This window comes from Aspergillus luchuensis, chromosome 1 (genome assembly GCF_016861625.1).
Source record: "Aspergillus luchuensis IFO 4308 DNA, chromosome 1, nearly complete sequence".
Classification (NCBI taxonomy): Eukaryota; Fungi; Ascomycota; class Eurotiomycetes; order Eurotiales; family Aspergillaceae; genus Aspergillus; species Aspergillus luchuensis.
The window spans coordinates 4,549,183-4,567,856 of NC_054849.1; the positions used below are offsets into that span (position 1 = coordinate 4,549,183).

Sequence of the window (18,674 nt, forward strand, 5' to 3'; positions counted from 1 at the left end):
ACCCTGTGTCGCCTCTAGCTTCCTCTTTCACTCTCCTCCTCTGTTTCTTCTCTCCGTTCTCTCTGCCGTTGTTTTTCAAATGTGTTCGACGTCCTGCGACCTGACTTCGCTACTCTCTTCCTTCCTGCACCTTGGGATGAGCGATCGTCGTGTCTTGACGCTGCTGTCGAGTCATTCAATCCATGACCTATAATTCTGACGACCAGATAGTATCGCGCCTCACGCTCTGAAAGCCAACGGTCCATATCCCAATCTTCCAGGCTTCAGGAGTTCGGTCTGTACATGGTCAAAGCTTTGATCCTTGCTTCAACCCAGAGGATTTCACGATCTGTCACTCTTCGCTTCATCGGACGAACTCCGACAGTCAGCCAGCCTATCTCGTGACGGCCTTTTCCGTCGAGATAGCATCTTCGACCTCCTTCCTTTTTTTCTTCACCCCCTCCTTTTTTTTCTAGAGCCAGTCAGTAGCCTGCCAGGGCTGTTAGGCTCTAGCGGCGCAGATGTATGTCCGCGACGCTGGCGGATCCGTATCGAGAGTATGCTATTGATTATTCTCAACATGCTACCTGCAAACCTGAGGAACACGCAGGCACGCTTGTTTACCACGCACAGCAGCCGCATCTCCAGCATCACAAGCAGCCCGAGCCTCCATTCTCTCAGGGGGCCTCTCATAGCACGACGGCATTTGAGCAACATCATGCGAACGCGACCGTGTTGTCAACAGCCACTCCGCAACAAACAGTTCATGATATCTCGCAAAGCGTTGTCCTTGGCCCGCCCCAAATGCTCCCACGACACCTTCCAGTGCAGTATCCACCTGCCAGCTTCGAAATCCCGCCTATTCAGCGCGAGAAGAAACGCCCTCATTCGGAGACCGACGAGGATGGGAACGCCGACCATGGCCTGCGGCCACAACTATCAGTCCTCTCAGCCGATGCCCCTCACGAACCCTCGCATTCTCCCGAGATGCTCTTCGGTGTCCATGGCCCATCATCTCAGCAGCATCCCATGTCAAACCATGGATTCGGACCCACGGACTCTGTGGCCCTGCCGCAACATCACCATCACCATCGACTCCCGCCCCATGCAGCGCTGCGCGCCCCGGGGCGTCATGGAGTGAATGTGGAATCGCCTCCTTTGCCCTCGGGTCCGCCGAGTGTGGTGGGCCAGCCTGGAATGCCGGATCCAGCTCCCAGGCCCCGAGGTCCAAAACTGAAGTTTACTCCCGAAGAAGACGCTCTACTGGTGGAGCTGAAGGAAAACAAAAACTTGACATGGAAGCAAATTGCAGACTTCTTCCCGGGCCGAACGAGCGGCACCTTGCAAGTCCGATACTGCACCAAGCTGAAGGCCAAGGATGTGGCTTGGAGTGACGAAATGGTTCGAATTTCCCTGGTGCATTTCTACGTCTTTCTCACATGCTAATGAAGGGAATAGGTACAAAGGCTGCAACGGGCAATGCACGAATACGAGAACGATCGGTGGCGTATCATTGCAGGGAAGGTTGGAAATGGCTTCACCCCAGCTGCTTGTCGCGAGAAGGCTATGCAACTCCAGTAAAGGCTGGTGGAATTTCTCATCTAAATCTACTGTCGCCAGATTCGACCTTTTTTGGACCCTCTGATCTCCCTACTCTCCATTTTGGTTCAAATGTCGGGTTTCCGATAGGGCTGGTGGTGCGGGCCTGTTGTAGGCACGGGATGATGATCAGCATACCTCTGATATACTATAGGGACGGTTGATGTAAGGTATTTAGTGATGTATGATAATTCATTTTAGCCCGGGGAACATATGGCGCCGGCATTTGTTCGTTCGCAATGAACCGACACTAGCGTCCGCTCTCGCACTTTAGCACCGGCTGATCCCGGGCTGAACGCGGCCATTGCTCGGCCGGGGGCATGTGTTCTTCAATCTACGGCGGACCGCAGAAAACCACTTGCGCAGACAGTAGACCCTAAGCCCTAAGCCGGATGCCCAATCGAGCAGGTCTGCGGACCAGGTCATTGCGGGCAGCCGTAGAAGCTCCGCAACCAATCAATCCCCGGCGCTGACTAAGGGCAGGCGACCACGGGCCGAAGCGGCTTCAAACTCACCTCAACCTCCAAACTCCCTCATCTCCAAACGTCCTTGCCTTGTCTGCCGTCATTGCAACCCACCCACCAGGACAATGTTCCTCCAACGCACAGCCTTCGCCCTCGCCAGGCGCACCCCTACCCGGGCTCTCGCTGCCCGTCCCTTTTCTTCCTCCGTCACCCGCTGTACGTGACCCTCATCGTCAGATCAAAAGACCGCCTCTTCTGCACCGCAGCAGTGGCAGCCGTCCCTTTTCTCCCGCGCTCCCATGGTCTCTATATGGGCCAATTGCACGGGATTGCAGACGTCGGTTCTGGATATGCGAGCTAACATGCCATTGCTGCTCCTATAGTCAACGCCAAGAAGTATGAGGTGAAGCAGGAGGGCAAGATCCTTCCCTTCGATGGTGAGTTGGCATAACACCCACTCCTACACGAAGCGTCAATTGTCCCTACGGATACACTTGCAAGATAACAATTGCGACTTGTACTGCGAGTGAGGTTGCAATTGGGCATCTTATGCGGGGTTTCGGGCACTGGGACATTTGACAGCCGGCTACGTGCATCTTCTCGATGCCCCGATACATGGTTGACATCATACTGATTGTGCGCTTCCTTCCTGAACAGAGATCAAGACCGAGGACGACCTCATCCCCCCGGGTGCTAAGGCCGGTACCGTTCCCGTCGATATCGAGCACGCCACTGGTCTCGAGCGTCTCGAACTCGTCGGAAAGATGCAGGGCATTGACATCTTCGACATGCGTCCCCTCGATGCCTCCCGCAAGGGTATGTCATACACTATTTCCACTTTTGCGGTGGCTTTTGGAGCCTTGGATAGGTGATTTGCGAGCATGGGCGCTGATATAACTCTCTATAGGAACCCTTGAGGACCCCATCATCGTCAACGGTGCTGGTGACGAGCAGTACGCTGGTTGCACTGGTTTCCCCGCCGACTCTCACCAGGTCAACTGGTTGACTGTAAGCCGATTTCTTCCGTGCTGTTTATCTCCTGTGATAGCATGATCCCTAATCAAGCCACAATACAGGTCTCCCGTGACCGCCCCATCGAGCGCTGCGGCGAGTGCGGTAACGTCGTCAAGCTCAACTACGTCGGCCCCTTGGAGGACCCCCACGCTCGTAAGTGACTTCCCATCAAATTCTGGCCCAATTGGTGGCCATCATTCAGTGTGTGCAATGTACTAATTGCTCCCTATCCAGACGACCACGACCACGGTCACGGCCACCCCCCTCACGAGGAGCCCAAGACCTTCGCCGACTTCGTCAAGCCTGAGTACTGGTACCGGTAAATACAATGTACTACTACAATGAATGGAGCGATTGTCCTTTTTCTTTTTTTCCCCCTTCCCTACTTAGGTGCTATTTCTTCGATCCGGAGCAAAGAGAAACAATGGAGTGAAGCGAGATATTAGAGAGAAGAGACAATCCGACATATAATCTGTATGTGTACATGCGCGAGGCAGGGGTTGTTCTGGCAAGACAAGTCACAAAAGAGAGAGAGATATATGGGGGGCGCCGGCTTTCTGTACAAGATTTCATCGGGATGAACTGTTAGTTGTGTGTTGTGTGTGTGTGTGTATCGTTTGAAACCAATATTGTTGTATACTTTTGCCAATTCCCTTCCTTTTTTTCCTAGATACTCTTCTTTGATGCACTGTAGATCTACCAGCAAGACAGTTATATCACCCAAAACCGAACGATACAACACGGTATATCATGATACTATATTCTACCAACCCACTACTCTCAACACCACCATACTAACATGAAACACCGCTACTACCCTACCACTATTGAGCAATTTCAATGGAGAAAGCAAGCCAACAAACCCCAAGAACATACTAGTAATTTTACCCCATTCCCTAAAAAAAACCAGAGTACCTACCTACCTACCTAACTATAGTGCGGTACGTTGCAAGTGAGCTGATCAAGCGATTTACTTAGTTTACGCGCGGGTGGCATGATGTCCGGAACAGCGGAAACTAACGGAGGAAGGGGAAATATTAGCCGTATCACGTGGTATGTAAAAACTACTAGTAGTCTAGCTCCTCGAGGGATTCTTTACTTGCCTGAATAGGTAGGAGGGAGAAGTTAAGCCTGCCTGTAGGCGGTGTGAAGTAGTAGGTACTAGGTAGTATGATGGGGAACGGAGGTGCTACGTACTGCTTACTTACTTCGTAGTATGTACTAAGTAGTTGGGCTTTTTTTGGGGGGGTTTCAGTTTAGTAATTGAATTGAAGATATTGGATAGTTGTTCCCTTGGATGATTTGGTAGCTACTGTCAGGGTAAAGAGGATATAGTGACGATGAAATGAATTTTGAGTAGTACTTGTGCAATCTGGTGTACATTTCTTTTTTAATTGAGTGACAATGATAATGTCTGTCTGTCACTCGGCATTGTACTATGATATAGTATAGCACATGATCAGTTTTGGGTATGCCTTATAAGGGCAATGACCTATTTGTAGAGCATCTTTGCAATGTTGAATTGGATAGTTGTGGCTCTTTCTCAGAAGCCCAATGGCATTACTGCCAGTTCACCGTCCGAAGTAACGAAGTTCGGCATATCGAAGAGGCGGATAGACCACACATGTCCATGAAAAAGCAACGTAGGTGCCCATCTATATATAGTAGTTAGTTTGTGAAGCAGAAAAAAAATGTGTTTGTCATCAGGTCAGCTTACATCCGCGCCATATTCACCCACCAATCGCGCCAAAGGCCCGATATACCACACCTGCGCCATGCATAGAATTGCACCTGCCCAACCGATCAAGAAGGCGACGAAAGCGGAAATGCCAAAGGGCAGCTTGGATGGGTCGTTCCAGGCGTGCCAGTTGTATCCACTGCGGGCGCGGAAGATAAAGCGGTCTTCTAGGATGATGGCTATCCAGATGGCGACCCAGTAACCCATGAGTGCGAGGAAGTTGGTGAAGATGTCGGAGAGATTGCTTCGGCCCGCTAGAGCGCACACGGTGTAGATGATAACTCCGATGGCGTTCCAGATGGCTCTGGGCACCTTTTCGGCATATCGTCCGAGGATCTGGAAATCTACGCCAGCTGAGTACGTGGGTGGGATGGTGTTGGCGATGAGACCAAGGGCAACGACAACGGCGCAAAACTTGCCGAATCCGTTTAGGGGGCTGAACCCTTCGACGATAAGTGCTCCGGCACCGTCAGCGTATGCGCTGCTGTATGCTGGGTCGGAGGTGATGCCCGATGCGAGACCGATGCCGACGAGGAAAGCCATGGTGAAAGAGGTCATCAGGCCGCCCAAGGAGAGGAAAAAGAGAGATGTCCTCGAGGTATTCTGAGGATAATAGACAAAAAAGTCCGCTGCAAGCGGTGCATATGTGATTGCAGCACTGAGGCAAAGCGAGAAGAAGGATAGACTGCGAGTGTGGCTTGTAAGCATGAGATTATTCAATGGTTTGAAGTGGATTTACCGGTTGCCGGCTACTGTGCGAGCGTCGCCAGTCGATGGCGTGGACAAGTCGAATTTCGTCCCAGACATGCCGAACAGTATGCAAACAACAATAAGCTGGGGTAGAAAGGCAAACCTGGTCCCGTCAGTCGCAGAGATTTTACAACCCTGATCGGTCATACATACCGCTCGTAGTAATGGAAAATCTGAATGCCGAAAGTGGCTATGACCCAACTGATGATAGCGATGATCACGATGCCTTCATACTGTCAACAATCATACAACAATAGCTTGAAGCACTACCAACTTACCCACAGCAACCGTCATGTTTCCATGCGGTGAAACGGCGGACAAGATCTGTCCGCCAACCACGCAGTCGATCAAGCCATATCCCAGCATTTGAATCAGGTTCAAGATGACGATGAGTTTGCTGGGCCACCAACCCATTGAATAGCGTCCGAATGCCTAAGATTATAGTGCTTAGCCAAGTTCTTTCAAGAGACAGTGTGTGAGAGCATACCATGGTCCGAATACCAGATATAGGGCCCCATGTGGCCATCCACGAGGACACTACGGCACCGACTAGAGCACCGAATACTCCGCATAGAGCCGAGTCAAGGAAACTCAGTCCATACGTAGCAGGTCCCAGCATACCCAGTGTGATATTGTTGGCCGCCAGATTGATCGAGACCCAAAGCAAGAAAGCCTGCAGGTAAGAAACCCAAGTCAACTTGGACATCCGTTCATGCTCCTGCACCCGCTCTATACCACGAGCTTCCAGGTTATATTCGACGAGCTGCTGTTCGAATCGTCTAAGATATGCAGCCATTCTCGAAGAGGCAAACGGGCCCCCCGGCTGCCTCTGGGCTTTTTTCTCGACATTTGCGGTAGGAGGAGAAGTATCTTCTGTCGAACGGATTCTTGAGATTTCCTTCTCATAGGGAGACCCTAGGGTGGGGACAGTTTGCGGCGAAGACATCCTGACGCAACAATGTCAGTTACATAACCGGAGACGAGGTGGGGTATAAAGAGAAGAAAAGCGCGCATGAGTCCTTTCGCTGGAATTATCCAGATCAAGTTCAACCGTATAATCTCAGATCAACAAACGGGAGCCATCACAGTATCCGGCGAGTTAAGCAACCCTCCAGATATTAGCCCGGATAGTGTGTGTGACATCCAGTTGTTGAACACCGGTCTTCATGCAGGCACGCTACCTAGATACCTTGATCGACAGACAAAACCACGCTACTCGTCTTCATGATAGCCGTCCCTTGCATAAGGTTTCTGTAGGAAGGCGGGAGAGCTGTACTTGTTGCGATTGCACTGGATTCGTCGTGGCGATTACACCTGATGGAACACATACGCCAATCGCACGTCAGTCAAACTTCTTCTGACAGTTTTTGAAAGATCGTAATGAATCTCGTTATTTCTTCTCATCGAAAGGAATTTACCAGTTTTTATCAATGCTATGCAAAAATCCCACACCAATCGCAGTCGTGCAGAATGCTAGCCAGTAATAATCTGACAGCAAGATGGAACGATTGCAGTTCCGGCGAGTGTAAGTGGAGCGGGTAGAAGATTCCACTCTGAGGCGATAAAATCGTAATCTGCCGCGGGGAGATTCGGTTTTCCAGGCGGGCGGATCTCCTCCGCTTTTCATCTTCCCCGACTTCGGATATAGTACTATCTATCCCACAACTACTCCCACTCGCCCTGATCGGCTTGTGCCGGCTAATGTTGAGCAACTAGCAACTACTAGCATATATTGCTGACTACCTCGTCTACTTGCAGAATAATAAGTCCAACTTCAGCAACAACTCATATTGGTGACCACTACATGCTGGGACACCGAGAGTAAGCGTCTACTTATGTTTCCTTCTATTAGAAAGATTGAAAACCTTACAGCAAGCTTCAACGTGTTGTTGAGTGCGCGACAGGATTGATGTCCAGGGTGCGTTGCCCCGCGGCGAAAAGCTGCTGCAAAGACCCCCGTCATAGAGTTACGCGAAACGAACAGTGGTATTCACCCAGGATATGAGGGGACAAGGAACAAGACGAAATAACCAGAAAAGGCGCTTGTAAGAAAATAAGAAGTGGGAAATAGTCGACCAGACGGGACCAGCAGAAAGTAAAATGAAAGACGCAAGCCAACTCCGATAACCCTTCGCCCGATACTTTGCAAATTGTGGCTAACATCGAACATCGCGCTGACATCTTCAGCCTAAAGCAATGTGAATCCAAAACTCATGCCCATCGTCGATCCGTTACATGTGCGGAAGACGATGCATTGGTCATCACGTCGTCAAGAGTTCGTAGGAAATCTAAAGGTCCTTGAAATGTTCTTTCGCATATTGTTCGCACGCCTAAATCACCCATGTCAACGATCCAGCAAGGCATCTACAGAGCCCGGAAATCTTACCTTGGCTGGCTTTCCGACTTTCAGTCCAATCGCCTTCCATTTATTTGCATCGTATTCCCTAATCGCTTCCCGAAGTGCTACGGACTGTCCTTGGTTTAGCATCGCTTGACAAACAAAGTCGTACGTGAAGGGTCGTTACCTCGTCTTCAGCAAATTCGGCATAGTGCATGTCCTATCGTGGCATAAGTATCTACATCCAGTCTTTCGAATAGAGAAACTAGAATCTGCTTACTTTGTACCAATGTTTCTTGACGCTGCCTTCGGTCCGGGCAGGGAATGTCTGTAGCACCCGGGAAATTCCGGTCAGTATGCGTGACGTAGTGGAGGGTACTGAAGCAGGGGAGCTTTATGCACCTTGGCAATCTCGCTCCAGGTGCGACCCGCGTCGCGCATGGTTTTCAGCCTCTGCTCTTCCTCAGCAGTCCACGGAGTGTTGGTCCTCCCCTTCTTCTTAGGGGCCGGCTCCGATCCTCCAGGTCCTTGCTCGTGCGCAGTTTCTCCCGTCGCCGGAGCCGCGCCTGGCGCCGCCATGGTAGCCGCAGAGCCTGACTGAGGGGAAGCACGGCGTTTGCGCGGATTCTGGGGAGGAATCTGAGTTTGGGGCATAGGAATGCCCTCGAACGAAGGCACTCTTGAAAAGGGATTGACTTGCTGTTGAGCTATCAGGTGTGATGGTGCGTTGGCAGAGATGGAAGTCTTGATTCGCTTAGATGTTGGAGGGGACCTGTAGTAGAGGGACAGGCGAAAGGCGCCGGTGTCAGAGATGAGCCCACGACACGAGAAGAATGATTTGTTTAGAAAAAGGAAGGAGGAGATAAAGAAGAAGTGAATGCAAGGCCAGAACGATAATCGCAATAATAATAGAACGAGCCAGTCACTTTGTCAATTTCAAGTCGAGGGAAACGGACAGGACAGTGAATTAGCCGAAAGCGGGAACAGATACAAACACATAGTAGATAAATTACAAGAGAAACACTCCAAGTGAAGCACATGACCCGAGGGGGTGGGTGTGAGGTATGTATCTCAAAATCAAGTATATATGGAAGGACAGCTGCCACCGACGCTGCGCAGTCCCAGAGGCCAGCTTCACCTTCAGGCTGGGGAGGACGAGGAGGGACTTACGACATGGCTGATGATACGCAGTTATCCCAATCACGTTCTGTCGATTCATCTGTAGATACACATGCTTATGAGATTAGCAAATCTGCTACTCAAGGAACGCTCCGTGGAGATTGGCCGGTCAGGTTCAGGGAAGCGAGCGCTTGGTTACACCAAAGTGACGATGACACCGGCGCATCATACGGCGTGGCAGTAGCGCCGCAGGGAATGAGGTAGATGACGGGAAAAGAAGGAAAAAGTCGGAAAGATTGTTACATGCATATATGAAGTCGGAATGGTAGCGAGGGAAAGTCAAAGGACAAGAGAGAGAGAGGGAGGGAGGGACGGAGGGAGGGGGAGTTGGAGTGAGGCAACTCAGGTGAATGGACGATGAGGAGGGCAGTGAACAGTGAGGGGAGGGGAAAGGGGAGGGGGGGGAGGGGCAAGGAGAGGGGAAAAGATAGTAAGTATAAACAGGCTTAGGCACAATCACAGGAAGACCTTTCTAGCATCTTAGGATACAGAGGCTGGACATAGTACGGAGTACTGGAGATGCGATGATAAGACGTTCTGGTCAGGACAAGTGGAGATGGAGACCGACTGAGAGTGTAAAGAGAGGCTTACTGGTCAAAGTTCATGGTTTGAAAAGGAGTCTCGGGTTTTTTCTGATAGGCAGGATGATCTGGTAGTGGCGGTGGTAGTAGTAGCAATAGTCGTAGCGAAGTAGTAGCGAAGTAGTGGTGGTGGTGGTCGTCGTTGTAGTAGTAGTAGTAGTAAGTGGGAGGGAGTAGATCAAGGTTCGAATTGGCAGGTCAAGGTCAGTAAGGGTCAGTTCAAGAGGATTCAACCTGTCCCTCGGTCAGGTAATAGTAGTAGCAGTAGAAGTTGTGATAGCCAAGTAGTAAGGAAGTAGACTGAATTGAATTGTCTGATAAAATAATCAAAAATGGTGGTCGTAGTCAGAGCAACAACCACTCGGTCAGTCAGTCAGTAGGTAGTAGGCAAGTAAGGTCTTCAGTAGGGCAGAAAAGCCACCGTAGGTAATACTTTGGGTTCTGCTTTACAGTTTACCAATTCCCGTAAATAAAAACAAATGGAAATGGATAATATAATGATAGTACAAGACTAAGGGAACCTCGGGAGTGGCAAGAGAGAATAGGGTCCGGGAAAGAGGAACAAGAGGGAAAAAGGAAGAAGAGAGAGAAGCGGATGGGAAAACCGACAAGACTCGCAAAGCCTCTTCCTTCCTTCTCTTCTCTTGATTTCTGACTAGTACTGCGGAGGTGAGGGGGAACAGACAGAGCAATTCGATTCGAATCCACCCCAAGGCTAAAGGGAGTGCAGCGTCTCGCCAATCCCGCGTCCTCCGAGACCTGCTTGCTTTTTCCTCCTCAGCAGCGACGAGGCATCAGATTCCCTCCTGCCACCTCCTCCGGCTTCCTACTCGTCCTGCCCACCGGAACTACTGGAGACGGTGGACTCTCGTACATGGACCACTTCTGCACACCATCCACGATAGGTCCGTCCTTTTCCTAAAAAAGAAAGCTGCCTGAATGGAAGGATGGCCCGGTGGTTTCGCTTCTTCCATCTATCTACTACTTCTTCTTCGCATTTGCGTAGGCCGAGGACATCCGCCGATTATCTAGATTATCTTCCCCTCATCCCCTCCTGGGTCAATGCGATACATACACTCGTCACTTTGGTTCAAGCAACATCACCGCCACCATCACACCCATGTTCTCACAACGCCAGCCAGATGAGATACACGCCCCCCGACAGCGTCCTTCTACCGATACCCCTATCCTTGTATTTACACCTACGATGAGCTTTCCCGTCTCCCCAATTTCTCCCGACCGGTGACTCAAGGTTGATTTTCCATAGTCATTAGGCGTCCATCTCACAAGCCAGCTTCAACACTTGGTCCGCCACGGATCCAGGCAAGAATGCCCGTTCCGTGAACAAAACGAACAGCGATGATGGTGGTGGCGGCAATCTGACCATAGAACCCGCTGTCTTTGGACAGCTTGACCAGGTCAACCTGGTGATGCTGCAGTGTTTAGTAGAACCAAGCAGGTTGGCGAGGCCAATGAGGGGCCCTAGACATCCCGATGACCGCGAGGCAGCTTACAACATGAAACGGACGTCGCCAGCTGCAATCTCGGGCCTTGGCAGTCCAGAGATGAAGTAAAAAGCAAACCTCGAGGGACCATGGATCCGGATCTTTGCTGTTTACGTGGGTGCCAGGTTCACTTTTCCTCCCAATGAAATGGCCTGATGGGAGACAATGAGAGCGGGGTAAAGGACCGCTACCTCCTCCCTCCCCCATCGACCGTTGCTTTTAGTCTAGTCCACTCTTCCCGCTTCATATGACGAGTGCAGGGCTTTGCGGGACCCATGATGCAAGATCGGTCTCTCTTCAAATTCAAATTGTTCCAGGTAACTTATCAGGTAGGCTGCTTGTGCCCCCTAGAAACGAGCTTCTCTCCCTCATCCTTCGCCCGCTCCCAAGCACCTTATCTGTACCCTCGTAGGCTGGTTTGAAAGGTTCTAGATAGGCCCGTGAACCGTTTTATGGGACCCTGTGAGTCCGTTCCGAGCACGGTCCCCCCGGTGCGCCTATCGTTCCGATGACAGAGCTTACTGTCCTGTCCGCCATTCTCGCCATCCTTTACCTCGCAGGCCAAATGTCGATGGTCTTCCACTTCGGGCAAATACTGTTTCCAGTGACTGCGTTGGTACCAGTTGGAGTTCCATGTACAACAGATTGCTAATGCAGTGGCGTATGCAGCTGAAGGTAGGAAAATAGAACCGACATTCGCTTTGCAGTCGAACAATGCAACCACCTTAGCTGGATCAGCTTGTCTGAGTGGCTTTAGCATATAATACGCAATAACTAGGCTGCGAGACTGAAATGACTGATGGCGATGGCGTACACGTGGTGGATCACAGCATGATTGGACTATGCCAAATGCAGGTATGTACAAAGTCGTCATTGTTCAAGTGCGGATAGTTCGTAGATTATCAATATCACCTTGAGTATTTAAGCTACTTACATGGATAGAAAAACGTAGTGACACTTTCAGGTTTGAGAACCCTTCTGAGATCTCGAGACGGGGTAAGCTTTCCGATGGCCCTATCTTGGTCGGCGAAAGAGCCTATTCGAGGTAGTAGCCTTAATAGTACAATTAGCGCTCGCAAGAAGACTTTTCCAGAAGAGGGTTACCCTTCAACTAGCCAGAAAAGAAGTGGGTCGCGACTTAAGGCAAAGTGGCGCATGCTCAACTTTATCTTCTTTGGTTTCGGTTACCTCCATCTGGAGAACAGAGCTTTATCTAAACTTAGGTGATTTATTAGCCGAAGATGCGTATCAGAGACATGCTACAAGTTTCTTTATGCCAGCAAACGCTTCTTGTTTGAAATGGTCTAACGAGGTGCCTACGCCGCAATTAAACAGGCTGCGATTCCTCTGTTCCAATGAATTCGGTACTAGCTTTTGCTTCGGGATACCCTTGCGATATGCATTCTTCGATGACCGATAAAATATGACCTGTTTACATATCGGTAGGCTTACCGACCGAAGAACAAGAGACCCTGTCTAAACACTGCTACTGTCCACCCGAGTTGTAAGAGGTATATACTACATTTCAAAATATTTCTAACTCCTGATGTCAAAATGCCTACAAGATATACATTACTGTACGCCTCGAGGTAACCCCGAGAAAATATAATAAACAGTGAGTCTAAGTACGGACGCTGCGGTTAAAGCCAAGCACTTCCTCAAAAGCTATACATGTGAGCCGATCCTCAGTTTCTCATGTCTTCTCCGCTTATCCCATACATTTGCACTCAATCAACCAACCAACCAATGATGCTATCTCTCTCTTCGCTTGAACCATAGGATATACATTAAGCCTTTACCGGCGGCTTCTTCCTAAATTTAGCCGCAATAGCAGCAGAACTTTTGAACTTGCTAACTTGTTCCTTATGGAGTATATTCATAGTGAGTCGGGGAAAAACCACACTCTTCATCTTCGATAAGATCATGACTATAGCTGGATATCCTTGAAGAAGTTGATCATATTCTGTTGGTACAGAAATCTCTCCGTCGCCTGGCTGACTAGACGCGGTATATCGTTTTTGGTCTAGTGGTTAGTGCTTCGACATATTCCTAGGTAGATATCCCTCAGAGAAGGAGAGTTAAAAATTCAAGCTCGCAAGATTAGACCGAAGTTAAATTCGACCAATACTCTAGACGGTCGATCAACAGTCTTTGGTTCAGCTGTCTCAACATTCTGCCCAGGGTCTTTCTTACTAGCTTCAGTGTCTTTTCTAGTATGGATGAGACGTGGTGACTTCACGTACAAGCTAGAATCAAGGATTGTTCTACACCCACTCTGGAAGCTCAGAAGCATAAAATGGTGCGTAAACTTCTATGTCCATCACGAGGTTTGCCTTTCACTAGATTTGGAGAACCCGCAAGTGCGGGTACTGAAATATCCTAGTGAATAGCCAGTCGATTTTCTGAGTTTCATGCTGAATTGTAAATTTAGGCGACAAAGCAAGGAAAGGACAGCACCAGCACTCGATTACACCATTCGGGGTTCTTATGCTGTTGTATCAAAGTCAAGAGTGCCAAAATCTGATTCTCTCAAGAGACACATTCGACAATACACCCCATTCACATAATCTTTCTTTTCCTTGCTTGCCCCGGCTCTCTAACGCTCTTCACACACTTGGTGCTCTATCTTCCTAGTATAAACTCATCAAACTGTCTAAAGAGCACCAGCCCCGACAGTCAATGATTCGATCAGCTCAGAAGTTTCCGACATTATCATCACGGCGTTCTACTCCATACGTGGTGGCACATTTATCCGCTCTTTATCTCCTATGCACAGCATACGCAGCGTAGGAATGGAGTGGCATCGAGCTAGATACTGCTGCCGCGTTAGTAACCACCAGAGTCATGATAATTGGTCTGCTAGCTACCTGTGAGATGAGAAGGCATTTGAATATACAAGGGTGCAACAAAGACTACTTGTCAGTGTCAGTTTGGGTGTGACCAGGCTGGCGCAATGGTCTGTCGAGACCATTCACCACGGAGCTAGAAATGCGCCTCAACTCCTTCAGCTTCGAGGCAGCTATGGGGCAAAAGAGCGCATCATCGAACAGATAATAGAGGTTAAATACCCGCCAACCACAGCATTTACGGCAAGCTTTCATCAAGTGGATTTGCACAGTTGATGGCAGACTAGACATTAGGGATGGGTCTGTAGTGGCCTGAAGTGAATAAGAAGAAATCGGTTCGTATCCCCCAACCTAATCATTGTTATTGAAATAGCGGGGTTAACTCTTGACAGTTGATAGGCATTGCCATGGAGAGACAGCTTTGAGGTTTCCCGGCGCTGTTTGATATCATGTTACTAGACGGCCTACTGTTTGCTGGGGCAAATTTATCAAAGCCTACAGGTAGACCCTAGCGTGAACTGCTTCACCCAAGTCAGCGATGGCTTGTACCATTTCTGTTCTGATAGAACGGATATAAGAGGTGGACAGGGCGTCCTGACGTCATCAAGGAGAGATAACTCCACGGTGACACAAGCGTCCACTGTACGCCGGTGATCACGTGAGGGAACACGCGGCACGGGGCCCCCAGGTGCAGGTGGATCCCGTCGGTGACGGTGACCTCTCCCTTGGTTGAGACCAGATAAGGCGGAAGCTCACAGGTCGACGCGGCCAGTGCAGGTCCATGACAATTAGACCGCTCATCACTGCTACATCAGCTCTTGTCGTGGCATCTTCAGCCTCTTTAAGACCAGTGTGCTTGGTCTTCCAACCTCACAATCTCTCGCATTGACCGCATTGTCATACAGTGGTCGACAACCTACGTTACCCGACCGGGTCTCTGGGTTGATTAACGGAGCACGGTCCACTCGAGGACCATCGAGGCGACCATCTCTCACGAACTTGCTAAATCATCTTGATGATACTCTAGAAAGCAGGTTGCAGGGCGATTCCACAGTGAAAGCTGCTTGACAAGCTTTCTCTCTATATATACTCTCTATTAACCATGCTGAACCTCAATATCTTCCGGCTACTGGCCGATCTCTCCCATATCTCCTCCAAATGTGTCTTGATATGGGCTATCCATCGAAATAAGAGTGCAGAAGGTCCGTATGATAACTTGCATCATTGCAGTGTGCTGCGGGCTAAGCATTGTTCTACACAATAGGTGTCTCCCTTCTGACGCAGATGCTCTATGCTTTGGTGTTCGTGACTCGTTATCTCGACCTTTTCTCGAAGGCAGGATGGAGGCACTTCTATCTCGTATTCTTCAAGCTATTCTACATAATCTCTTCATTCTACGTTATATACCTGATGATGAGAGTATTTCCCCGGACACGGGAAAGGGAGCGAGCGTGGAAGATGGCTATAATATCGGTCGCCCTATCTCTGGTTCTGGCACCCATATCCATTGTCATCTTTTATCGTGGTTATCCCGATAGATGGTTCACAGAGGTAAGTTGGATGGCTCGCATCGGCCTGTTGAACTCGCTAACCGGATCATGATGATATGCAGACTTGCTGGACCTTCTCGATCATCTTAGAGTCCGTCTGTGTTCTCCCTCAGTTGTTGCTCCTGCGCCAAACGACCGTTCCAACAGTCATCGATTCATACTACCTGCTTATGCTGGGATCCTACCGCGCCTTCTATATTCTCAATTGGCTTGTGCGGGGACTGGGCTCTGAGGGTCACTGGGACGTGATTGCAGACCTCTACGGTGTCATCCAGACGGCTTTCTACGTTGATTTTGCCTGGGTTTACTATACCCGCCAACGTGTGAAGCTCCGAAATGGCGGTGTTGTTGACTCGGAAGATTTCCGCCACAGCTGGCTAGTGAGCAAGATCCTGAACTTCCGGCAGCGGAGGAGTGCAGATGAGGAGCAAAATCTAAATGAGGAGGACGTGGAGGACGAGGAGGTCGCTGGTGGCGGTAGACCAAGGAACAACCGCTGGGGAGCGAGAGGGATCTCCGTCTCGGCTGACGATACGCTGGGAAACCATCGTGGGACAGGCCAAGACGAGAGTCTAGAAGGGTTCTTAGAAGATGAAGAAGACGACGATGACAATAACGGGTACCCTGTTAACGGGGGCGCTCATCCGAAGCAGTCAACCGGGGTAACGGGCAGTCACGAATGAACTGTCTGCCCTTAATCCCCATATATAGAAACCCTGCTGCAGATCAGCCGGTTTTGGTTACACGGCTCATTGTCCTCGGGGCATTATATACTTCCCTAGGGCTCGTTCTCCCCTTTCGCTTCCTTCATGGCCTCTTTCTTTATTACTCGGGTTCTTGTTTGCATGGAATTTCTCTCACGTCATCAAAGTTTTCACAATCTCAAATTATTTCTTTTTTGGAAATGTAGTAATGCAAAATGGGTCCAAACTGAATTAGGACACGGACATTTTGGATGCCAATTCACCCGTTGCTGACGGTTAGATCATCCATGATTCAGTGGCAGGGTTGATTACTAGATGAGATCATCCCCCAGCATCCGAGGGGGCTATAGGTGAAACACAGGTGAGAACGACCCCATCGTTTCAGGACTGCAACCAGCCATTGCTGCGCCTGCCCATAGCCACAGCTCCTTGTGTGGGCATTATTGGACCATCGAAGAGGAACCCAGGTAAAAGGGGAAAGACGAGAGGGAAGAACGAAGGGGCCAATTTGAGGGCAAAAAACGCCTAGGCGACAACCTTGCCCTCATTCGGCAAATCCGGCATTGACCGACATCCTCCTGCTCTTGATCAGATCCGCGCCCGGTCCAAAATAGATCATTACTAGTGTTAGCGCGCGAGCCTGAGGATGGGCCTTTTTGTCTTCTCTTCGTTCATGAAGGGGAAATAGTGGGATTGATGACAAGGTGGCATCCACTAACCCTGAGGGGAAACTGAGAAACCCAGTGACATCACGTGGATGCGCCCCGGGGGCCCCGATCGTTCGACTCGCTGAAAGAATGGAGATCATCCACATGGCGGTGATGTGCGCAAACCGACAGTGAGAGGGGCCTCGATGACACGCCGGTCAGAAGGCCGTTCCATAGGGCCAAATCCCTCGCGGACGCCGAAAGGAAATCCAGCATGAAAATCTTGCGCGAAGTGCACTAAGCGAATTCCAGAACAAGACGGCCTCCCCGAGCAAACCGGCGATTCCTTAGGCGCCAGTGCCATGGCGGGAATCTCCGGACTGGAATAATGGTTGGCGATGGACGTTCCTATGAAGCAACTCGCAGGTCGGGAGAGGACCACCCCATCCATCCTCATCTCGTCTGGCGCGTAACTCACCTTTCCCTTCGGGGACACGTGGCTTTGGTTGAACGCAGGTAGCCGGCAGGATGAGCACTGGACCGATCATATCTTAACCTGCTGGATCCAGGGGGACAGCCTTCCCGGCACCCGCGCATGAGTGGACTGAAATGGGGAAAGACCATACATTATGGCCGTTCATTACGGGCCTGGCGGATGGCTTTGGTGGTCAGCTCGACTCCGTAGGGCGATTACACTAGTCCGATCGCAAAACCACAACAAGCATGTCTCCCCATGTCTGTCAGACAAGCCCGCCAGCCTAGCCTAGTCCAGTAGGTTCTGATCCACCGGGATTTGCAGCCGCAGCGACGGAGAAGCGCTTAATGGCCTATCTTTCCGTGCTACCCCTGCTCATAGAGCTTCCTTGATGCTCTCCTCCGGGTTTGCTGGTGACCGTGTTTCCTCCACAGCTTTCCGAACAGGATTTAGTTGCGTCCGGCTAACAAAGCACCAGAATCCTGGCTTATGACCTACCGTTGTTGGGGCTGCGTCTAGTAGCTTGTCAATTCGTCTTCTCTTGGCCGCTCTCACCCTCCATCTCCACCTCCCGTAGCGGCTAGGAAACTGGCGATGCGTTCATCTGCCGTTCGGAGACTTTCTGGTGTATTTTTTTTCCCACGCTTTTTGACGGATTTGTAGTCATGAAATTATTTGTTATTATACTTTTTCCATTTTCCGATCCTTTACCCGGGATTTTCTTATCCGCTAGGCTTTCTCCGTTGGACTTGACCATTAGCAGAACTGTCAGCTCTAGCGCTAACCCACTGATTGCCATTTGATATGGACTATGGGCGGTTCGCTAGAGTGTCAGTTTTTGTCACTCTTTCCATGGCATTACCCATTCGACAGTGCCCACATCAGGGATCCAGTACATCGGAACTAAGATCGCAGCAGGTACTGCCTTGTTCTTGAGTAACATGGGTGGGCCTGGGAATGCAAAAAGTCTGAGCCCCGGGGGGTTTGGGGGCTGGATTGTCTCCCTTCTCATGTCATGTCAAGAGATGAGAAATTATTTCTCTCTCCTCCCCTGCCCCTCTAGAAAATGGAGCCATCCGCCTGGAATCAGCGGGCGCTTAAATGCAGGCGCATGGTCATACCTACAACCTCTGATTGCGATTCAATTTTTGCGGCACAGTGAAAGTGGGCGGTACCTACCATGTTCACTAGAGCTCTCTAAGCCCGATCACCAAAGGCTTCACACTTCTGGCCTGCCTTGCGAGGCATTTTGTCTTTCATTGATATCTCCTACTCGAGTATATGAACCCACACGCACGTCCATTA

The 18,674-nt window shown here is 50.1% G+C and overlaps 7 protein-coding genes across 7 annotated transcripts; 4 read left to right on the top strand and 3 right to left on the bottom strand.

Annotated features, from left to right (window-relative positions):
- Nucleotides 1-504: 504 nt before the first annotated feature.
- On the top strand, nt 505-1,560 carry AKAW2_11517S (SANT/Myb-like DNA-binding domain-containing protein; the record flags this gene model as incomplete). The annotated part of the gene is made up of 2 exons (XM_041684010.1): nt 505-1,380; nt 1,438-1,560. 2 exons carry the CDS (start codon nt 505-507, stop codon nt 1,558-1,560), a joined length of 999 nt encoding a protein of 332 aa, XP_041538237.1.
- Nucleotides 1,561-2,167: 607 nt separating this feature from the next.
- Nucleotides 2,168-3,379, top strand: cox5b (cytochrome c oxidase subunit IV; the record flags this gene model as incomplete). The annotated part of the gene is made up of 6 exons (XM_041684011.1): nt 2,168-2,258; nt 2,426-2,479; nt 2,700-2,858; nt 2,950-3,050; nt 3,119-3,209; nt 3,291-3,379. 6 exons carry the CDS (start codon nt 2,168-2,170, stop codon nt 3,377-3,379), a joined length of 585 nt encoding a protein of 194 aa, XP_041538238.1.
- A 1,248-nt stretch (nt 3,380-4,627) lies between these two features.
- Nucleotides 4,628-6,490, bottom strand: AKAW2_11519A (purine-cytosine permease family protein; the record flags this gene model as incomplete). Its single annotated transcript, XM_041684012.1, has 6 exons — nt 4,628-4,711; nt 4,774-5,479; nt 5,534-5,647; nt 5,698-5,770; nt 5,823-5,976; nt 6,032-6,490. 6 exons carry the CDS (start codon nt 6,488-6,490, stop codon nt 4,628-4,630), a joined length of 1,590 nt encoding a protein of 529 aa, XP_041538239.1.
- A 1,342-nt stretch (nt 6,491-7,832) lies between these two features.
- Nucleotides 7,833-9,666, bottom strand: AKAW2_11520A (SANT/Myb-like DNA-binding domain-containing protein; the record flags this gene model as incomplete). The annotated part of the gene is made up of 8 exons (XM_041684014.1): nt 7,833-7,874; nt 7,931-8,014; nt 8,070-8,102; nt 8,163-8,210; nt 8,285-8,654; nt 9,053-9,101; nt 9,516-9,574; nt 9,653-9,666. The coding sequence occupies 8 exons, from the start codon at nt 9,664-9,666 to the stop codon at nt 7,833-7,835; spliced, it is 699 nt and encodes a 232-aa protein (XP_041538240.1).
- A 1,096-nt stretch (nt 9,667-10,762) lies between these two features.
- Nucleotides 10,763-11,216, top strand: AKAW2_11521S (uncharacterized protein; the record flags this gene model as incomplete). Its single annotated transcript, XM_041684015.1, has 2 exons — nt 10,763-10,834; nt 10,917-11,216. 2 exons carry the CDS (start codon nt 10,763-10,765, stop codon nt 11,214-11,216), a joined length of 372 nt encoding a protein of 123 aa, XP_041538241.1.
- A 3,879-nt stretch (nt 11,217-15,095) lies between these two features.
- On the top strand, nt 15,096-16,226 carry AKAW2_11522S (ER lumen protein-retaining receptor; the record flags this gene model as incomplete). The annotated part of the gene is made up of 3 exons (XM_041684016.1): nt 15,096-15,195; nt 15,258-15,544; nt 15,606-16,226. The coding sequence occupies 3 exons, from the start codon at nt 15,096-15,098 to the stop codon at nt 16,224-16,226; spliced, it is 1,008 nt and encodes a 335-aa protein (XP_041538242.1).
- An 825-nt stretch (nt 16,227-17,051) lies between these two features.
- Nucleotides 17,052-17,351, bottom strand: AKAW2_11523A (uncharacterized protein; the record flags this gene model as incomplete). Its single annotated transcript, XM_041684017.1, has 1 exon — nt 17,052-17,351. One exon carries the CDS (start codon nt 17,349-17,351, stop codon nt 17,052-17,054), a length of 300 nt encoding a protein of 99 aa, XP_041538243.1.
- Nucleotides 17,352-18,674: the final 1,323 nt, after the last annotated feature.